This window comes from Microcaecilia unicolor, chromosome 1 (genome assembly GCF_901765095.1).
Source record: "Microcaecilia unicolor chromosome 1, aMicUni1.1, whole genome shotgun sequence".
Taxonomy (NCBI): Eukaryota; Metazoa; Chordata; class Amphibia; order Gymnophiona; family Siphonopidae; genus Microcaecilia; species Microcaecilia unicolor.
Window position 1 is genome coordinate 707,977,980 of NC_044031.1, and position 20,851 is coordinate 707,998,830.

Below are 20,851 nucleotides of genomic sequence, written 5' to 3' on the forward strand. Positions count from 1 at the left end.
ACAAAAACTGATGATGTTTTCCAGCCTCCATTTCTATCATTCTCCAGTGATTGGATGAAGGGAGCACAGTTCTCAAAAGCTAGTCACAGATGTAGTAATTTAGTCCAATAAAAAGGTGTCATGTGTAACTTGTTTGCTGCCATTCACATGCAAAGGCTAACTTGTCAGTTCACAGCAAGTTCAGTTTCTAAGTGCTACAACTATCAATAAACCTTCACTTTATGTATTCTGTGGCATCAGTATTGGGTTTTAATTACTTTTGTTAATATACATTCTTTTTACTTCTGTATCCTAAATTATTTACTACTATTGTTACATATCTGATGAGGAACCATCATCCTAAGAGGGAGATTCATTTGCATTTTTTTTCTTTTTAGGAAAATGTGTTAATTTTTTTTTTGTAGAAAATAGATTATACCAGTGATAAAAACAAATATTTAAATCCCTTTCCCAGAATCCATTTTCAGATAAGCTGGAAACAGGAGCTCTCATGCATTAGAAGCAACTGTAGAAAATTAAGTAGTGGTTGCTCTGTATTCTGTATTAAAGGAAGCACATTCTGGACACTGATGAAAGCATGAAGTTTCGAGGGGGGGGGGAGTTAGAACATTCCAATATGCATAATCCAGAGAGGGCTTTTTTACTGAAACACACTAAAATATGGGCTTAGTGCATTTTAATGCTGGATTTTCCTACGTTATAAACCCATATTTTACACGTCTTTATATTCAGGATATTTTTTTGTAGGTCCTGCACCTTCACAGTACTGAAAGAGTGTTGAAGTAATGATAATTGTTGATTAGGATTTGTATCTGCTTTATAAAATCTTTTCTCTGAGCCTTTGAGGCTCATTTTCAAAGCACTTAGCCTCCCAAAGTTCCATAGAAACCTATGGAACATAGCCTCCCAAAGTGCTTTGAAAATATGCCTCTTTGGGTCCTACATAATATAGTATGACTGAATGGAACAGGAAAACAACTTTTCTGAACTGGACCTTTAGAGGTAATGCTAGAAGGAGCTACCTAGAATTAGGCGGGAAGTACACGCATAAATTTCGATATTCTAGCCATATATATATATATGTACATTACTTATGAGCCAGAACCCCCCATATTGACACGTACTTTGCTGGTGGACAGAGCATGGCCAGGGCATACATTTATGTGCATAAATTATAAAATACTATCATCTATGTGCATGCTTCACAATGTAGCTGGTGTTCTTGCTTATACCTAAAATACAGGCACACATATATAACCTGTTACACTGGTATTCTGTAAATGAAAGTGGGTGCCTTCTTTTCTTTTTAGAATAGGCTTCAAATAGGTACATTCTTAGTAGCAATCAGTACCCGTTTATAGAATTACCCTCTTCCTTTTTCTTGTAGTGTGCTGTGCGCTGGTTAGCTATGGTGCTTGCTATCCTCAGGAGCTTATCCGAGATTGAGTGGCAGAGCTGGTGGTGGGAGGCGGGGATAGTGCTGGGCAGACTTATACGGTCTGGGCCAGAGCCGGTGGTGGGAGGCGGGGCTGGTGGTTGGGAGGCGGGGATAGTGCTGGGCAGACTTATACGGTCTGTGCCAGAGCCGGTGGTGGGAGGCGGGGCTGGTGGTTGGGAGGTGGGGATAGTGCTGGGCAGACTTGTACGATCTGTGCCCTGAAAATGACAGTTACAAATCAAGGTAAGATATACACAAAAACTAGCACATATGAGTTTGTCTTGTTGGGCAAACTGGATGGACCGTGCAGGTCTTTTTCTGCTGGCATCTACTATGTTACTATGTATATGCTATGTTTAACAGCATATGGAAATGTGTGAAAGACAGCCAGGGCCTTCATCTTGCCTACTAGTGGGGAGACATCTTTTTTTTGTAGTACTTAAATAATTTGGCTATTCCATACATCCTAGGGAGGGTTCTCAGATCATTGCAAGACTTTAGGATGGTAGTACCCTCCAGAATCAAGGTGAGGGGAGAGTGGGCGAGAGGAAATGGCCTTTTCCTGTATGGCACTTTCGCTATGGAATATCATCCCCAAAGAAATACATTTGGAGATGAATTTAGTAACATTTAAGATCATGTTAAAAACTTTTTACTTTAGACAGGTGTTCAGTTTTACAAAACAGGAGGAATCAAAAATCTATTAAATTTCTGTTTTCTGTGTGCAGACAATATCATCTTGAGAAAATGTGGTTAGGTCTTTTCTATCAACTAAATGGCGTTCCTTTCAATTTAAATCTTACAATTTTATTGTAATGTCAACCACATTGATCTTGATTAGCAAGGCAGTATACTACATTTTTATAATAAACATATTGAGGTGGGGGGAAGGGAGGGCTCATGTTGGGCTGTTCCTTTGTAGCAGAAATGTATTATTTCAGCAGCTGTTAGAAGGATCACTAGCTGCATAAGTCATACGCTGAAGTCTAGGCCATCAAAACTCCAGGGAGCCATTCCCTGTTGAGCTTTTTGATCAGTGATTTATGTGAAAACTTTTCAGGATGGCCAGAGTGACCAAAAATGAGGAAAGCCATGGGGTTATTTTCTCCTTGGAAATATGTGGAGGGAAGGGAGCATTTGGTATCAGCATTAAGGTTGCTAGATTGAGCTTAGGCCATTTTAACCACCTTTTGTCTTGCCCAGCCATTGTAGTGGTAGTTTATAGCCAGGAGTCATAGACTGCAGCTTCTTTGGGAAGAAGTTATGCATGATCTGTGTCCAACCAGTAGATGAGTGGGACTCCCTCCTCCTGGGGGCTGTGAGTGCTGCCTAAGCACCATCCTAAGCCCCCTGCTGATCAATGTAGTAAGAGCCAGGTACAGGCATAGAGGAAACAATAGATCTTCTTAAATAAAATATGCTCTTTATAAATAAATCCTTAACTTCCTAGTAAAGTATTATTTTTATATATTGCAAAATTATTTTACTAATATGTGGTGGTTTTATTTCTTAAATATGACCCACCCTCTATTATTGAACAAGCTGAGAACTCCATTCTGACCAATCGCTGCAAAGGAAGGGGAACATTGGAATCCATCCATGCTGCTTTTGCCTGCATGGTTTGCATCTGCAAGAATTGACTGATTTGGAGCTTTGTTGAAAGATTGTTTGTAGAGAGAAATTAAAATAAGACAATAAAATGACCGCAGCAACATTTAACTTTAATATAGGAAAGTGTGGTAACAGGAGGAATTACTGGGAAGGAAACTAAGAAGGCCTTTTACTAAAAGAGCGTTAATCCCTTAATGCATGCTTAGCATGCACAAACAGGCATTTTGCAGTAGTTTCCCTGTTAGCGTGCACTAACTCACACAATAGGTATTTTTCTAAAATATTTTTGGGAGGGAGCGTGTCATGAGTGAAGAGTTGGCGTGGAAGCATTAATCAGCTGGTGTGTTGTACTTAGCACGCGCTAACTGGCTAACACGGAATTAATACAGGAGCACTAAAAACCTCCAAAATAGGAGGCAGTAAGTGCTCCTGCGTTAATTCTATGCAGGTAAAGTGTGTTAATGGCCACATTAGCACAGAACCTAAAATAATATATCTGTATGCCCTAAAAAGTGTCACAACGAGTCTGGGTTTAGTGTGCAAGAAAGTCGCATATTAAGAGGTACTAAGCCCAGATTGTTGTGCTCTCAAGTAGAAGGCCCCCTAAAAGCTGCTGAGAGGATTAAAAGTTTGCATGAGGTGTAAAGATTTAAATAACGACTTGGAAGCCCAAGCCAAGGTAAAAAGATAATTTTAAAAGCCATTTACGCATAAGAGACAGAAATGTTATGCATGCAAATAGCTTTTTATACAGTTTCAAAGAATATAAGGAGTTTAAAGTATGCACATAATACCGTTTTGCTGTTTTTTCACTCATGGCGATTAGAGACACCCCTGATGATGGAGCTGTGGTGGGTTTTGGACTTAAACACATACCTCTGTATTTTCCAAAATCTTTGCTTAACTATCCTCACAGATTTTGTGGGTACTCAATAGCAGAGATAAATGTGTGTGTAATTGGTGTAACTTGCGCACATACTTTTTGCATAATTTAGACAGCCTGTCATAAAATAACTAAACAAGTAAAAATTGTGTGCTCTCATTTAGCCCACTCAAATTTGGGAGTGATATATACAGCTTTGTTTGCAGTAAATGTTAAGTACAGGTCTTCTCTTGCACCTGCCACACACTGTTTTACATTTTCCAGTGTAATTACACGTTACTACCTGCACAAATATGTAACAGTACATGTACAAACCTGTTAGCTCCCACTCTTGGAACTGCGACGCAAGAAAATGAACAGGATCAGAATGCAAATTAATAATCTGATCAGCAAACCTTTCAGTCACCCTACTCCAGCATGCAATGAACCCAAGTGTTGGGTGGTTAACCTGCTAATACTAGGTCACAGACAGATGAACAGAAGACGGGCACATGGGGGGAACTCAATAAATGGTGCCCAATGTTAGGCGCCAGGATGAGCTGTGCTAAGATAGTATTCTGCAAATGGCAGTCTGTGCGGAACAACCTTTATAGAATACTAGCTTAGTGCGCATTTTGCGCCTAACTTTGGGTGCAAGCATTTAGGCCTGCTAAAAGCCGGTGTAAATGCTCATGCCCAACTGATGGCAGTTAGGCACACAAATACAAGTATTCTATAACATCGCGCCTAATTTGTAGGAACATCCCTGACTCGCCTATGCCTCTCCTATGGCCACACCCTCTTTGAAGTTGCACGCTATGAAATTTAAGCATGCATGTTACTTTCACGTTTTTATCTCACTTCCAATAAAATTGTTGGCCCAGTTGCATATGTTGTAGTACACATCTCAACATGCATGCTTAAATTTCATAGAATAGGGCAGATCTGCATGGAAGTCCTAAATACTGCCAGTTATGTGCTTGTTAGCACCAATAATTGATTGTTATTGTCTAATTCAATGTTTTCCAAGTCAGTCCTGGAGTACCCCCTTGCCAGTCAGGTTTTCAGGATATCCACAATGAATACGCATGAAAGAGATTTGCATATACCTGAGTACCTGAAAAATAGGATGATCCTCCACACACCACCAAGGACACTAAGGTCCCCAAGGACTTTCACTAACCACATCCTCTCCAAAAGATCCGCAAGCGAGCCTTCACCGGAGTAGCCCCCACACTCTGGAATGCACTGCCTGAAAGGCTCTGCTTAACACAAGACTATCTCTACTTCAGGAAGCAGGTGAAAGCTTGGCTCTTCAACCAGGCCTTTAATGGAAGAAGTAACTAACTTGTTAGTCTCACTCGCACACACAGGGAGTGACTCGGGCTGCACATACTGCAGCGGGACATGTTTATCCACTTAGACCCTAGCTGAGATAATATTTAACCATCTCTCTGACCTCATGTTCAACTTTCTTTAAATCAGTCACCTTACTTTCTAACTCTTCCTACTTTCTTACCTATTTTTATGTTATTTCTGTACTTTACCCTTCACTATCAATTATAATGCTCTATTACGTATTGTGTTGCTTTTGTAAGTAGTATACCATGCCATACTTTGTATTGTTTTTGAATATTTTTACTGCTGTAATTGCCTATTGCTCATGTTTGATCTATTCTTACTGTACACCGCCTTGAGTGAATTCCTTCAAAAAGGCGGTAAATAAATATAATAGAGGCAATGTATGCAAATCAAGTTCATGCATATTCATTGTCGCTATCCTGAAAACCTGATTGGCAAGGGGTACTTTAGGACCGGACTTGGGAAACACTGGTCTAATTGACTAATAAGTTTACACATAGATCTACGATCCACACCAAAATTGCATGCCCAACTTTGGATGACCTGTACATAATCTGACAGAAACTGTTTTGCTGTACTTCATATGAGAATGCCTTTAAACAACCTGGTGTCTAGCATTAGAGTGGAAAGAAGTCCTTGCAGTGAGGCTAATGCTGGTGCCCCAGGGATTGTTGAGCAACCCTAAGAACCTCATTCATTGCACCTTCACTAACTCACCTGTTTTAATTTTTCCCAATCTTGGCCTCACTATTTGAACTCAAAGCCCCTCATTTGTTTATCTATCTGTCTTGACTAGATAGTAAGCTCCAAAGAGCAGGGGCTGTCTCTTAAATGTCTCTGAGATGCACTATGTACAGCTTGTAGCACTATACACATAGCATTAGTAATAATCCTGATGCATTCTGTTTAGATGTCAGCCTGGCATTCTCTTATAGTGATCTAAATACTGCATTCCACTCCTGTTTTGCAGATCCGAGGAGAAAGTATCATGTGAGGTTGCTTGCTTACAACAGCATGGAGGAAGGTTACCAGGCAGACCAAACAGTCAGTACTCCTGGCTGTGTATGTAAGTACCAAGTTGTACACTGCTTTGGACAATCTTATGATTGATCAGGCAGGTGGTTTAGAAATTACAACAACAGAAAAACAGATATATGTATATGGTTGAAATCAACGATTTATCCTAGTTTCTTCTTCTCTTTACTTTAATGTTTTTATCTCACTTCCAGTAAAATTGTTGTCCAAGTTGCATATTTGGTAGTACACATCTCAAAAACTGTAGAGTGTGAAAATTCCTAGGATCCACTATTCAGTGTTAGACAATGGTACAGCTTTGCAACTAATTTAATTAAAACATTTCATTACCAGACCAGTGAAAAACAAAAAGAAACAAAGTGTTGAAGTCACTAGTCAATGTGTGCCAAACAAAATTATAGGGCAAACAGGAAGTGAGGCCAGGAAACTTTTTTGTGGTCTTAGTATTGATTCTGCAACAAAATGTCTAGCAGGGGGTTAGTGTATAAGCCCTTAACACTGCAGTGCTGTGTATTACATGTCAAGTGGTTATAGGATAATGTAACACAGTCCCTGTAGGTTCTTAAGGGCACGGTTCTATAAAGGACGCTAAAAGGTAGGCACCAAAAATTTGAGTGCTACACTAGTAATCTGTTTTGACACATTTGAGTGCAAAATCAGTTGTAAAATGCATAAAATCAGTTGTAGAATGCATAAATGCACACACCTAAATGCTCGTACTTACATGCACAACCAACAGTATTCTGTAAGTGTTGCATGTAAGTGTGTGACCCACCCACACGCTTGCCCCATTTTTAGACTTACAGACTAGCGCCTAAGTGAGAAGTTCTGAGAGAAGTGGACATTATTTTACTCTGTGTTTAAAGGAGGAATTGCAGGTTATTGATAGGCAGAATTTTAAAAAAATTGCAAACTTTTTCAGCTAGTCTACATACCCTTTCCCCCCTAATTTTAAAACTTGAACTTTGTACCACAGCATTAACAGCCTCTAGCAGGCATAGCAGGGCCTAGTTCAGTCTTGGGCGGGGGGGGAAGAGAGAGAATCATGCATTATTATCTAGTTTCCATAGTGTACAACTCTTTCCCATAGTTTTAAACTGAAACTTTTTCTAGAGGTAGAAACTTAACAGCAAAACACCATTAAAAAGGATAATAGCATGGCTCAAATTTTGTTCTAAAAGACAGTTATTTTATGTTCATTGGATTCTGGAGAAGTAGCACTGCTACTGACCTGAATTAGATGTTATTTGAGGTGTGAGGAAGTAAAATGTTTGCAAAGGTTATTAAGGGCAATCTGATTACTGATCAGAAGCAAACACGGGCACTAGAGGCTATTAACACCATACTAGCACTCACGTTTCCTAGCGCCCCATGATCAGAGCCCTTGAGCGTGTGAAACAGCGTGCTTGTGGGCTCTGACCGCAAGTAGTATACGTAACAGGAGTTTTATTATTCCTCCCCAATGATCAGCTCGGAGCTGGCATTAGAGTTTGCGGAACAATGGGGAGCCCTGACCAGCCTGCATTTGCATGCTAGCAGGCCCCCATCACCCCAATGGACCTCCCCCACAGGAGCCCCGATCCCAAGCCAGTGACATTGGGCTGGAGGTCCAGTGGACCTCCAGTCCCCCTGAAACAAGTTCACAGGAGCCCCCGTCGCACACAAAAAAATAAGCCCCCCCCCAAACTAGTTGTCTATTGGCCCCCTTCCCCAACCCCCTTGTACGTTAGTGGTGGAGGAGTACACTCCCTCCTCTTAGGGGCAGTAGAGCCCCGTGATGTTCTAGCACTATCTTTAGAGCGCTGTTTGGAACATCGCAGGGCTTTTGATCATCTGCCACAGCCTACAACACAGCCTCTAGAAGGCACAGCAGGACCTAGTTTAGTCTTCAGTCCCACCCACCCCTAGCACAACTCTTCATTTATAGTCAGTTATTCTAATTAGGGTAACAAGGGTGTTCTTACAGAATTTTAATTGCATTTCATTTCTTTTTAAGAAGCAAACACAACCAGACACACACTCTGAACTGGCAGGAACAACAATCCCACTGAAAAACAAAATCAAACTCTTATGAGTATGGATAGACTCACACCTCAGTATGTCCTTACAAATAAACAATCTGATATGTAAAAGCTTCTTCAAATTAAACTTCTCCAGCACATGAAACATTTACTTGACCAAATCCATTTCTGCATTATAATACAGGCTATGGTTCTTACAGGACTTGACTATTGTAATATAGTCTATTTAGGACTACCAGACAAATCACTGAAATGCCTGCAAATATCTGAAAATGCAGCAGCTTAATCGATAGGAGGAGGTCGCTGGTCTGATCATGCTACACCATTTCTCATCAAACTACACTAGCTACCCATTAAACCAAGAATAGAATTCAAGCTACTAGCAATGATCTTTAAAATACTCCATGGCCTCACACCATCCTACATTTGGCACCTAGTCCAACTACATCAACCCAAAAGAACCCTAAGATAGTTAAAGGAAATCAAACTGGATATACCAACTTCAAAAGAATGCTGAAGAAAGAAAACTCACAAAATGACAATTACAGGAAAAGGAGCGTAACTGTGAAACTTTCTGCTGCAGGACGTAAGACTGTCTGCATTTCAGACACTCAGTTAAAACTTGGTTATTCCAGAAACATTTTGGCTCAACCTCAGGAACACTTGCCCACATCTACACAAGACATGGAAGATGAAACACGAAACCACCTGCTAAACCTATCAGAACGCTCACACAGAACCCAAACTTGTCCCGATAAAAATGGCGAAGGGTCTACATTATAGACTGAGTTCCAAAGACTATCAAGTTTCGTATTAAATATGATTTTACATAAACAATTGTGCTCAACCATGTCTAGCTAGATAAGATGTAATGTAATATTGTTTACCGTATACTGAACAGTTCCACTGTAAGTTATTACTAATTAATGTTAGCTGATTTTTTGATATCATAACTGTTAAATGTAAACCGCTTAGAACTTGTAGGTAAAGCGGGTTATAAATGCCAAATTAAATTAATCACACAATATGTCATAAAAGCTAAAGACTTTTTTATAGTAGACTAATATCCTTTATACCTTAGCAAGTTTTTAATTATTGAAAAACTCAAAAATACTAAGATGGAGATAGCAATCCAGCAGCGAGAGGGGTGCTATCCAGTCCTTTGCAATGAGCGCCACATATATGATTATCTCCCAGTTGGTGAGCAGTTATATGTGTGTGCCAATGCAAAGAGCTTCTAGCTCTTAGAGAACGGGTCCATTCTCTTGAGGCTAGAGTAGCAGAGTTGGAGGAGCTGAGGGAGACAGAGGTACATAGAGGAGACCTACAGGTACGTTGTAGAGAAGTCCCACCTGCAGTCTGGCAGCCCCTATGCTGCCTTGGAGGAGGGAGGTCTCCTAGAAGGACAGCATCAACCTGGCAAGGTAGGAAGTACTCCTGTAGCCAGGACCTGCCCACCAGGGTATGCACTATCCTCTTGCACCAATGATATATCTCCAAGAACTTCCCAAGCAGGAAGGGTTAGGACAGCTGTTGTAGTTGGTGATTCGATCATTAGGCATGTAGATAGTTGGGTGGCTGGTGGACATGAGGATCACCTAGTCTTTAGTGAAGCAAATGATCTGGTGCAGGAGGTAATAGTTCTGGAGCTTATAAGTACATAAGTGTTGCCATACTGAGACAGACCAAAGGTCCATCAAGCCCAGCATCCTATTTCCAACAGTGGCCATTCCAGGTCACAAATACCTGGCAAGATCCAAAAAAAGTACAAAACATTTTATACTGCTTATCCCAGAAATAGTGAATTTTCCCCAAGTCCATTTAATAATGGTCTATGGACTTTTCCTTTAGGAAGCCGTTTTTAAACTCCGCTAAGCTAACCGCTTTTACCATATTCTCTGGTAACGAATTCTGGAGTTTAATTACACGTTGAGTGAATAAATATTTTCTACGATTCATTTTAAATTTACTACATTGTAGCTTCATCGCATGCCCCCTAGTCCTAGTATTTTTGGAATGCATAAACAGACGCTTCACTTCTACCCATTCAACTCCACTTATTATTTTATAGACCTCTATCATATCTCCCCTCATCCGCCTTTTCTCCAAGCTGAAGAGCCCTAGCCGCTTTAGCCTTTCCTCATAGGGAAGTTGTCCCATCCCCTTTATCATTTTTGTTGCCCTTCTCTGCACCTTTTCTAATTCCACTATATCTTTTTGGAGATGCGGCGACCAGAATTGAACACAGTATTCGAGGTGCGGGCGCATCATGGAGCGATATAAAGGCATTATGATGTCCTCATTTTTGTTTTCCATTCCTTTTCTAATAATACCTAACATTTTATTTGCTTTCTTAGCCGCCAACGCACACTGAGCAGAAGTTCAACGTATCATCAATGACGACACCTAGATCCCTTTCTTGGTCTGTGACTCCTAACGTGGAACCTTGCATGACATAGCTATAATTCGGGTTCCTCTTTCCCACATTCATCACTTTGCACTTGCTCACATTAAACGTCATCTGCCATTTAGACACCCAGTCTCGTAAGGTTCTCTTGTAATTTTTCACAATCCTCTTGCGATTTAACAACTTTGAATAACTTTGTGTCATCAGCAAATTTGATTACCTCACTAATTATTTCCATCTCTAGGTCATTTATAAATATGTTAAAAAGCAGCGGTCCCAGCACAGACCCCTGGGGAACCCCACTATCTACCCTTTTTGATAACAGTAACATGATTAGATTTGATATAAGCTCTGGAGTAAGTACGCACAGGAAATCCAATACATTAGCATAAAAGTAGACTATGCTAAATTGAGAACATTGAAAAAAAAACTTAGAGAAGCAGCCATGAAGGTCAGAAGTGTACATCAGACATGGATGCTGTTCAGAAATACCATCCTGGAAGCCCAGGCCAAATATATTCCGTGTATTAAAAAATGAGGAAGGAAGACCAAATGACAGCTGGCATGGTTCAAAAGTGAGATGAAGGAAGCTATTAGAGCTAAAAGAAAATCCTTCAGAACATGGAAGAAAGATCTGAGTGAAAATAATAGGAAATTGCATAGGAAAAGGCAAGTCAAATGCAAAGCGCTGATAAGGAAGGCAAAGAAGATTGCATTGGAGGCAAAAACGCATAGTAAAAACTTTTTTGTTATATTAAAAGCAAGAAGCCAACAAAGGAATCATTTGGACGCTAGATGACTGAAGGGTAAAAGGGACACTCAGGGGAAGACAAGGCCATAGTGGATTAAATTAATTCTTAGCTTCGGTCTTCACTGTGGAAGATGTGGGAGAGACACCGGTGCCAGAACTGGTATTCAGTGCTGGCAAGTCAGATAAACTGAATCAAATCTCTGTAAACCTGGAAGATGTAATGGGGCAATTTGACAAATTGAAGAGCAGCAAATCTCCAGGACCGGATGGTATATATCCCAGAGTATTGATAAAATTGAAAAATGAACTTGTAGAACTATTGTTAGTAATATGTAATTTATCTTTAAAATTAAGCAGGGTACTGGAAGATTAGAGGGTAGCCAATGTAACTCTTTTTAAAAAGAGTCCAGAAGTGATCCAGGAAATTACAGACCAGTGAGCCTGACATCAGTGCTGGGCAAAATGGAAGAGACTTATTATAAAGAAAAAAATTTCAGAGCATATTCAGAAGCATGGATTAATGAGACAAAGCCAACGTGGATTTAGTGAAGGGAAATCTTACCTCACCAATCTACTACATTTCTTTGAAGGGGTGGATAAAAGTGAGCCAGTCGATATCGTGTATCTGGATTTTCAAAAGGCATTTGACAGAGTACCTCAAAAAAGATATAGTGGAATTAGAAAAGGTTCAAAGAAGAGCGACCAAAATGATAAAAGGGGATGGAACTCCTCTCGTATGAGGAAAGGCTAAAAAGGTTATGGCTCTTCAGCTTGAAAAGGAGACGGATGAGGGGAGATATGATTGAGGTCTTCAAAATCCTGAGTGTTGTACAACTAGTAGAAGTAAATCGCTTTTTTTATTCATTCCAAAAGTTCAAAGGCTAGGGAACATTCAAGGAAGATTCATGGAAATACTTTTAAAACAAATAGGAGGAAATATTTTTTTTGCTCAAAGAATAGTTATGCTCTGGAACTCTTTGCCGGAGGATGGTGGTTTACATAGCTGGGTTTAAAAAAGGTTTGGAGAAGTTTCTGGAGGAAAGTCCATAGTCTGCTATTGAGACAGATATGAGGAAGCAACTACTTGCCCTGGGATTTGTAACATGGAATGTTGCCATGATTTTGGTTTCTGCCAGATACTTGTGACCTGGCTTGGCCACTGTTTGGAAACAACTGTTTGGAACTACAACAGGTACGCCGCTTAGGTCAGGGGAACAAGCGAGAGGCCCGTCGAGATCAGACCGACACTGAAGCTGACTGTCCGGTCAGACGCACAGCGCGAATCACCGATCGAGTGCCTGCGAACAAAACCCCGTTAACTTCGAGGAGGTGGAATATCGGACGAGACTGTAGTCCCACGAAAGACGAACAAAGTCTGAACACGGAGACCCGGAAGCACCGAAGCCACGTGGAAGACGGGCACTGGTGCTGGAGCCAAGACCGGGATCACGCCGTCCACACTACCTCTTCCCTCGATTTACACCCGCACTGCACCGTCTCGCACAAATTCATCCAGCGCTGAACGCCACAGATACAAACGCCGCTCCCTAATCACTGCCCAATCACCTGAACTTGCAAAGAAGCGAGGAAATCTGGCAACGGACAACGGAGAAAGATGAGACCAGCACGGCGGGAAGACGATCAAAGCAAACGGGCAAAGAGCACCACGATCACCAGCACAGCACGTAATAACTACAATAACTGCTGCTTAGCTTGCTTTAATTGCATGTACTGCTTCTAATTTAACTTAAAGTCAATTCTTTGCTTTGCTTAAATTGAAAGCTTTAATGTAAGTGCCTTGCTTCGCTTAAAGACAAACTATAGAAATAGCTCTACACTTGCACTGCTAACAGCTTAATTTTAAATGCAATTTATATAGCTTTGTACTTGCACTGCTAACTGCTTAATTTAAATGCAATTTATATAGCTTTGTACTTGCACTGCTAACTGCTTAATTTAAATGCAATTTATATAGCTTTGTACTTGCATTGCTAACTGCTTAATTTAAATGCAACTTATATAGCTTTGTACTGCAATGCGAATAGCTTAACTTAAATGCAACTATCTCACTTGATCAGTGTGAAATATTGGTAAGCTTAAAAGCAACTGTAAGCCTACCTCGCTTTAAATTTAATTCACTTGAATGGTTGCCACAGAGTCTTAACCACAGAGATGAACACCAGTATAACACTTTTAACCATTCACTGTCTCACCCTACTCTCACACGTAAACACATTCCACAACCAACACAACAATAACCCCACAGCTCACAAATCACACAGCACTCACATACACACAATGCCCACTCTAAAGAACATCCATTACAACCCACCCATAACACACCAACCTAGCAACAACTCACCAAACCAAAGATACTACAACCAACCAAAAGGAAAAATCTCAGAAAATGAATACCACCAACCAAAAGGAAAAAAAATCTCGGAAAATGAATACCACCAACAAAAAGAGGAAAGTAACAGCAACAATAAATACAGTCACCGAATAAACAGACAACTAATAAAAATAAACACAATGAACCACCCCACAGAACTACACCGCTTAATCCAACTAGGATACATCAATGCAAGATCAGCAGTAAGCAATTCAATAGATTATACTAGACTGGATCACCACAGATAAGTTAGACCTTCTATTCATCACAGAAACCTGGTTCCAGAGCCCCACAGACCCCGCCATCCTAGAAGCGTGCCCACCAGAATACAAAATCACCCACTGGACAAGAAATGGAAAAAAAAGAGGAGGCGGAATAGCTATAATTTACAAACAGGAATTCACTATCACAATCACGGGTGAATCTACCTCACCACAACTTGAACTCGCCTCGACAAGAATTAATCATCCAAACCTAATAGGACACCTTAATGCAATCCTATTTTACAGACCACCGGGAAAATGGCAAGACTCCCAAACACAACTCATGGACTTCATCTCGAATACTTGTGTATCTGCCTCAAACATCCTTATAATAGGAGACATCAACCTACACCTTGAAGACGACACCTCAACAAGCACACGAGAATGCAAAGAATTCCTAAATCTATGGGATCTACACACGCCATACACGCAACCAACACACAAAAAAGGACACACACTAGACATAATAACACACAAATTTGACCCGGACCAAACTATCATACTTACAGACACTACATGGACACCCACACTATGGTCAGACCACCATAAAGCAACTGTCTCTCTCTACTGGCGAAAAACACACACAAACACAATCAACAAACATGAGCGAACAACATACACCACGAGAGGAAAAATAGACCCCACAACATTCTGGCAACAGATCTACCAGAACGAATGGACAACAAGTGCTAGCACCATCCAATTCCTCCAAGAATGGGACGATCTATGCACAACAACATTAGACAAAATCGCACCAATCCAAACTAGAACATCACACAGGAAAAAAGCAAATCCATGGTTCAACGAAGAGCTGAAAAAACTTAAAACACAAGTCAGAAAACTAGAACGCGCATGGAACAAAAAGAGAGATGAACAAACACTAAATGCCTGGAAACTACTCCGGAGGAAATACAAATACACCATAAGACAGACTAAAAGATCACACTACAAAACAATAATAGGACCAAACTACAACGACACACATAAACTCTTCTACCTTGTGAACAAACTTCTAGACACCACACCAGTTACAAACAACAGCAAAGACATACCAGATGTTGACAACCTTGCGAAATACTTCAAAGAGAAAATCATACAACTACGACTTAAAATACCCATCAGCCCTATCGAATACGTCACACTTCTAGAATGCCTAGACCCAGAAGCCGGAACATACCCAGCAGACAGAACCTGGACCGACTTCGAGTTAATATCAGAAGATCTCATCTCGAAAACTCTAAAAAGATACGCCAAATCTCACTGCAAACTAGACATATGCCCAAACAACCTTATGAAATCAGCTCCTCTACAATTCATAACAGACCTAACGAACCACGTAAACTTTATGCTACAAAACGGACTTTTCCCTAAAGAAAAAGGAAAAATTTTACTCACCCCAATACCTAAAGACACAAAGAAAAACGCAAGCGAATTAACCAACTACAGACCAGTAGCATCCATACCACTAACAACCAAAATAACCGAAGGAATGGTAACTAAACAACTCACAGATTATCTAAACAAACACTCAATACTGCATGATGCCCAATCAGGATTCCGGTCGAATCACAGCACAGAAACAGTACTGATTACCCTCATGACTAAATTTAAACAAATGATTGCAACCGGCAACAATATACTCCTCCTACAATTCGACATGTCAAGTGCCTTCGACATGGTCGACCACGGAATCCTACTACACATACTTGAATACTTTGGTATTGGAGGAAATGTCCTAAACTGGTTCAAGGGGTTCCTAACTCAACGATCATACCAAGTCACATCAAATTCAACCACGTCTGCTGCCTGGACACCCGAATGTGGAGTACCACAAGGATCTCCCCTTTCACCAACCATTTTCAACCTAATGATGATCCCCCTGGCGAAACTCCTATCGAACCACAACCTCAACCCATATATTTACGCCGATGATGTAACTATATACATCCCTTTCAAAAAAGACATTAAAGAAATCTCCAGTGAAATCAACTTAAGTCTACACATCATGAACACCTGGTCAGATGCTTTTCGCTTGAAACTAAATGCAGAAAAAACTCAATGCCTGATACTCACGTCCCAATACAACACGAAAGAATTCACCGCTTTAAACACACCAACGCTAAACCTTCCAATCTCAGAGACGCTAAAAATCCTTGGAGTCACTATCGACCGCCACCTAACACTCGAAACTCAGGCAAACAACACAACCAAAAAGATGTTCTACTGCATGTGGAAACTGAAAAGAATAAGACAATTCTTCCCAAGATCCGTCTTTCGTAGCCTGGTGCAATCCCTCGTTCTCAGCCATCTGGACTACTGCAACTCACTATACGCAGGTTGCAAAAAGCAAATACTGAGAAAACTCCAAACAGCCCAGAATACAGCAGCCAGACTCATCTTAGGAAAACCAAAATATGAAAGTGCAAAACCCTTACGAGAGAAGCTACACTGGCTCCCACTTAAAGAACGCATTACCTTTAAAGTATGCACATTAGTCCATAAAATCATTCACGGTGAAGCCCCAGCCTACATGTCGGATTTAATAGACTTACCACCAAGAAACGCCAAAAGATCATCCAGAACTTTCCTCAACCTCCACTTCCCTAATTGCAAAGGCTTGAAATACAAAACACTGCACGCGTCAACCTTTTCCTACATGAGCACGCAGTACTGGAATTCATTGCCACGCAACCTGAAAACGATTCAAGAGCAAAAAACCTTCCGCAAACTACTGAAGACCCACCTCTTTGAGGAAATTTACGGAAAGAACCATAACACATAAAACCGCACTCACTGTCCAACGATGCATCACTACAGCCACTCTGAATTCCCTTCCCCTACCTCACCTTCTCATCTCCCGCAAACTTACCTCAATCATACCTGTTTCCCGCGGGTTCCCTCCAATGTATCGCCCCACTTAGTTTCCCGTTCTTTCCTTCCAATGTCTCAATGATCTTTTCCATTATTATATTCCTTGTTACAAAACTTGTCTCATAACACTTCATAATGTAATCCATAACTGAGCTGTAACAAAATGTACTTCCAGTCTTCATAACGTACTGTAAGCCACACTGAACCCGCAAAAAGGTGGGAAAATGTGGGGTACAAATGCAATAAATAATAAATAATAATAATAAAACAGGATACTGGGCTAGATGAACCATTAGTCTGACCGAGTATGCCTACTCTTATGTTTTTAACTGCCATTTATTATTGTTCTGGCATTCAGGTTCTGTTTTAGCAGCAAATGTTACATGCCAAATTTGTGCCTAACCTTTGGTGCACTATATAGAGTTAGGGGGCATATGTTTATCATCGGACACTAGTATTTTAGGGATTTCCAAGACCGGTTGTTTCCCTGGCACAAGTGCAGGGCTTCCAGTCTTTTCACATCCACTAGTAGAAGGTAATTAGAGTAGTCTTTAGAATATTTAGCACAGTTTATGACCCTGTCTTGAATACTGTGTTCAGCTCTGAAGATAATGTAGAGCCAGCTCAGAGGAGGACCAGCAAAATGGTAGATAACTTGCACTCAAAGCCATACATAGACAGACCAAAGAAGCAAAATATCAATTCTGTGGCAGAAAAAAAGGAAATGTGAAATATGATACAAACATTCAAAAATGTAGCAGGCTTCAATAAAGTATTAGAATGAAAAATATTTTCTGTAGAGAAAATCTTAAAGGTTCAGCTTATAAAGCCAAAGTCTGGGAATCTCAAAAGGAATGTGAGGAAATATTTTGCTGATAGGATAGTGGACCACTGGAATAGACATTCAGAAGAGGTTGTAGGAGCCAAAACAGCAGTAGAATTAAAGCATACACAGAAGAGACACAAAGGGCCTTTGTGGTAGAGAGAAGCACCACATCACCTACTGTAAGACCTGTGACAGTGCAGTGAGCAAGCACAGATAGACAAAAGATCTGCTTCTGCAACATTATCTCTGTTCCTTGTACTAATAGACTGCTTGGAAGCTACACAGCATTATACAAGTAACAGCATAGTTATTACCAGTCTTTCATCAGTGCAGTTCTGCCACTCTTTCAGATAATATTGAATCAGGTTGCATAAATAAGAACATAAGCTTTGCCATACTGGGACAGACCGAAGGTCCATCAAACCCAGTATCCTGTTTCCAACAGTGGCCAATCCAGGTCACAAGTACCTGGCAAGATGCCAGAACAGTAAAACAGATTTTATGTTACTTAGCCGAGAAATAAGCAGTGGATTTTCCCAAGGCCATCTTAATAATGGCTTATGGACCCTTCTTTTAGGAAACTGAGCATACCTTTTAAAACCCTGGTAAGCTAACTGCATTTACCACATTCTCTGGCAATGAATTCCAGAGTTTAATTACACATTGAGTGAAGAAATATTTTATCTGGTTTGTTTTAAATTTACTACTTTGCAGCATCATTACATGCCCCCTAGTCCTAGTATTATTGGAAAGAGTAAACAAGCGAATCACGTCTACCTGTTCCAGTCCACTCAGTATTTTATAGACCAATGAACACTATAATTTTCTTTCTGGCTAGTAACTATAGTACTGACTAGTGTACCTGCAATAAATGTTTTATGTGGATTAACTACTACATAGTTATTTTTTTCCTGTTAAATTAATTCCTTGGGTTCTTGTGTTTTTTTTTTCTGAACAAGAGGTGATTTAGAAACAGATTTTGTGTGTCTTCTTGAAGCATTGAAACCTTCTTTATAATTTCATCCTTGTCTCCTAAACAGCTGTCCATGATGGTATGATTCCTCCACCACCACCTCCCCACCACCTGTATGCAAAGGCCAACAGTTCGTCCTCAGTCTACCTGCACTGGGGAAAGCCAGCTTTCACCTCTGCACAAGTCATTAACTACACTGTTCGCTGTAACCCTGTGGGACTGAAGAATGCTTCTTTGGTACTCTACCTTCACACGTATGTACATTTTTGTAGTAGAAATCATTTGTTTCTCCCAGCAAGAAAAACTGAAGACTGGATGGTTAACTAAACCAGTCAATAGCTAGTTAAGGGGTGTGGTTATCAACGTAGGCTACCATTGAGATATCTTATTTTTCTGTTAACCCAAGTTATTAGTAACTAGGTTTCATTGCATAAACTGTGACCTGTGGTAAAATGGCAAGAATTAGTGGTAAAATAACATATATTAATGGGTGCCCATGTTGATAACTACTCTTCTAAGACTGAATTAATTTGGGGGGTTTTCCGTTGTTTGGTTTGTACTATACAATGGAAGGTCAATATGCATCCAAGTGGTAAATATATAATTTGAAACATCTAATACAGATATTTTTAAAATTATACTTATATTCAGTGATGTTAAAGTGATATAACTTGAACTAACTAAATTATATATTTTATGTTACATCTGCTATTTGTGTGGCCCACTTGGACATCTAACATACGTTTAATGGCTGAATATCATTTCTTAGATGTATAAGTTAGATGTCTAACTGGTACTGTCCTGGAACACCTTACATCCCACCCTGTTTTCAAGAAAGATAATTTTGGCCATATAACAGTTTATATTTTCCAAATTGTATGTTCATGTGGCCCAGATTGGGAAAAAAAAAACCCCAAAACACGTATGCGATGAGCACTGAATCTTACCACAATAATCCCTGGATTCTATATATCACGCCCAAATTTCCATGCCCAACTTTGTGCGCACATCAGAAATGTGTGTGCAAATCAATTGAGTAATGAACTTGGAAACATCAATAACTGGGTGCTAACAACCAATTTTTGATGCTAATTTGCAGTCTTAAAAATTTTCCTACATATCTTGCCATTTGCTATTCTGTAAAGCACGGCACCTAACTTCAACCGTGCATATCTGAAAAGAGGGCATGGCCAGGGGTTTATTGGGGACATTCCAGAAAGCTGCATGTGGATTTATAGAATTCGCCCAAAGCGCTGTTGAGTTGGGCAAGCATAAGTACAATTCCCAAAAGTTAGGCATGGGATCCATACTGAACGCTATTCTATAAAGGACCTGCTTCCTTTATAGAATAGCGCTTAGCACTCAGGGGTCTTTTTACTAAGGTGCACTGAAAAATGGCCTGTGGTAGTGTAGACGTGTGTTTTGGGTGTTCGCAGAATTATTTTTCATCGCACCTACAAGTGCCTTTTTTATTTTTGCCGAAAGTGGACATGCGTCAAAATGAAAATTGTTGCACGTCCATTTTGGGTCTGAGACCTTACCGCCAGTCATTGACATAGCAGTAAGGTCTAACACGGTAACCGGGTGGTAATGTCCTACGCACGTCAAATATCACTTGATGTGCATAGCTGACACACCCCACAAATTAAAAAATATTTTTGGACGCATGTAGCAGATGCGCGCCAAAATTGAAATTACTGCGAGGGCCATGTGGTACCCAAGCGGTAAATCCAATTTGGCTCCCGTTATGTGCATGTAGGCGCCTGCGTGGCTTAGTAAAAGGGCCCCTCAAGTTTCTTGGCACTGAATTTTCAGCACCACTTATTGAATTCCTCCTGTGTGCTTTTAAATATCAACCTGTAGATGTTTAAAAAATACTTTTTAGATTAACTAGTTGGAACTTGAAACTGTTTTCCCATACCGTAACTAACATTCTCCCAGTCTACAGATTCAAAAATGCTTCTATGGCTGGTTGGTATTCTACTGAATTCATTTTGTTTTAATATTAAATTCATTCTTCTTATATTAAATAAAATTGG

General features: G+C 40.2%; 1 protein-coding gene across 1 annotated transcript in view; it reads left to right on the plus strand.

Annotated features, from left to right (window-relative positions):
- PRTG (protogenin) overlaps positions 1-20,851 on the plus strand; it is a 247,392-nt gene that overhangs the window by 161,511 nt on the left and 65,030 nt on the right. The window contains exons 12-13 of the mRNA XM_030190411.1: positions 6,244-6,339; positions 18,880-19,066. Of these exons, the coding sequence (XP_030046271.1) occupies positions 6,244-6,339; positions 18,880-19,066 (283 nt within the window). The remainder of the gene's footprint in view (positions 1-6,243; positions 6,340-18,879; positions 19,067-20,851) is intronic.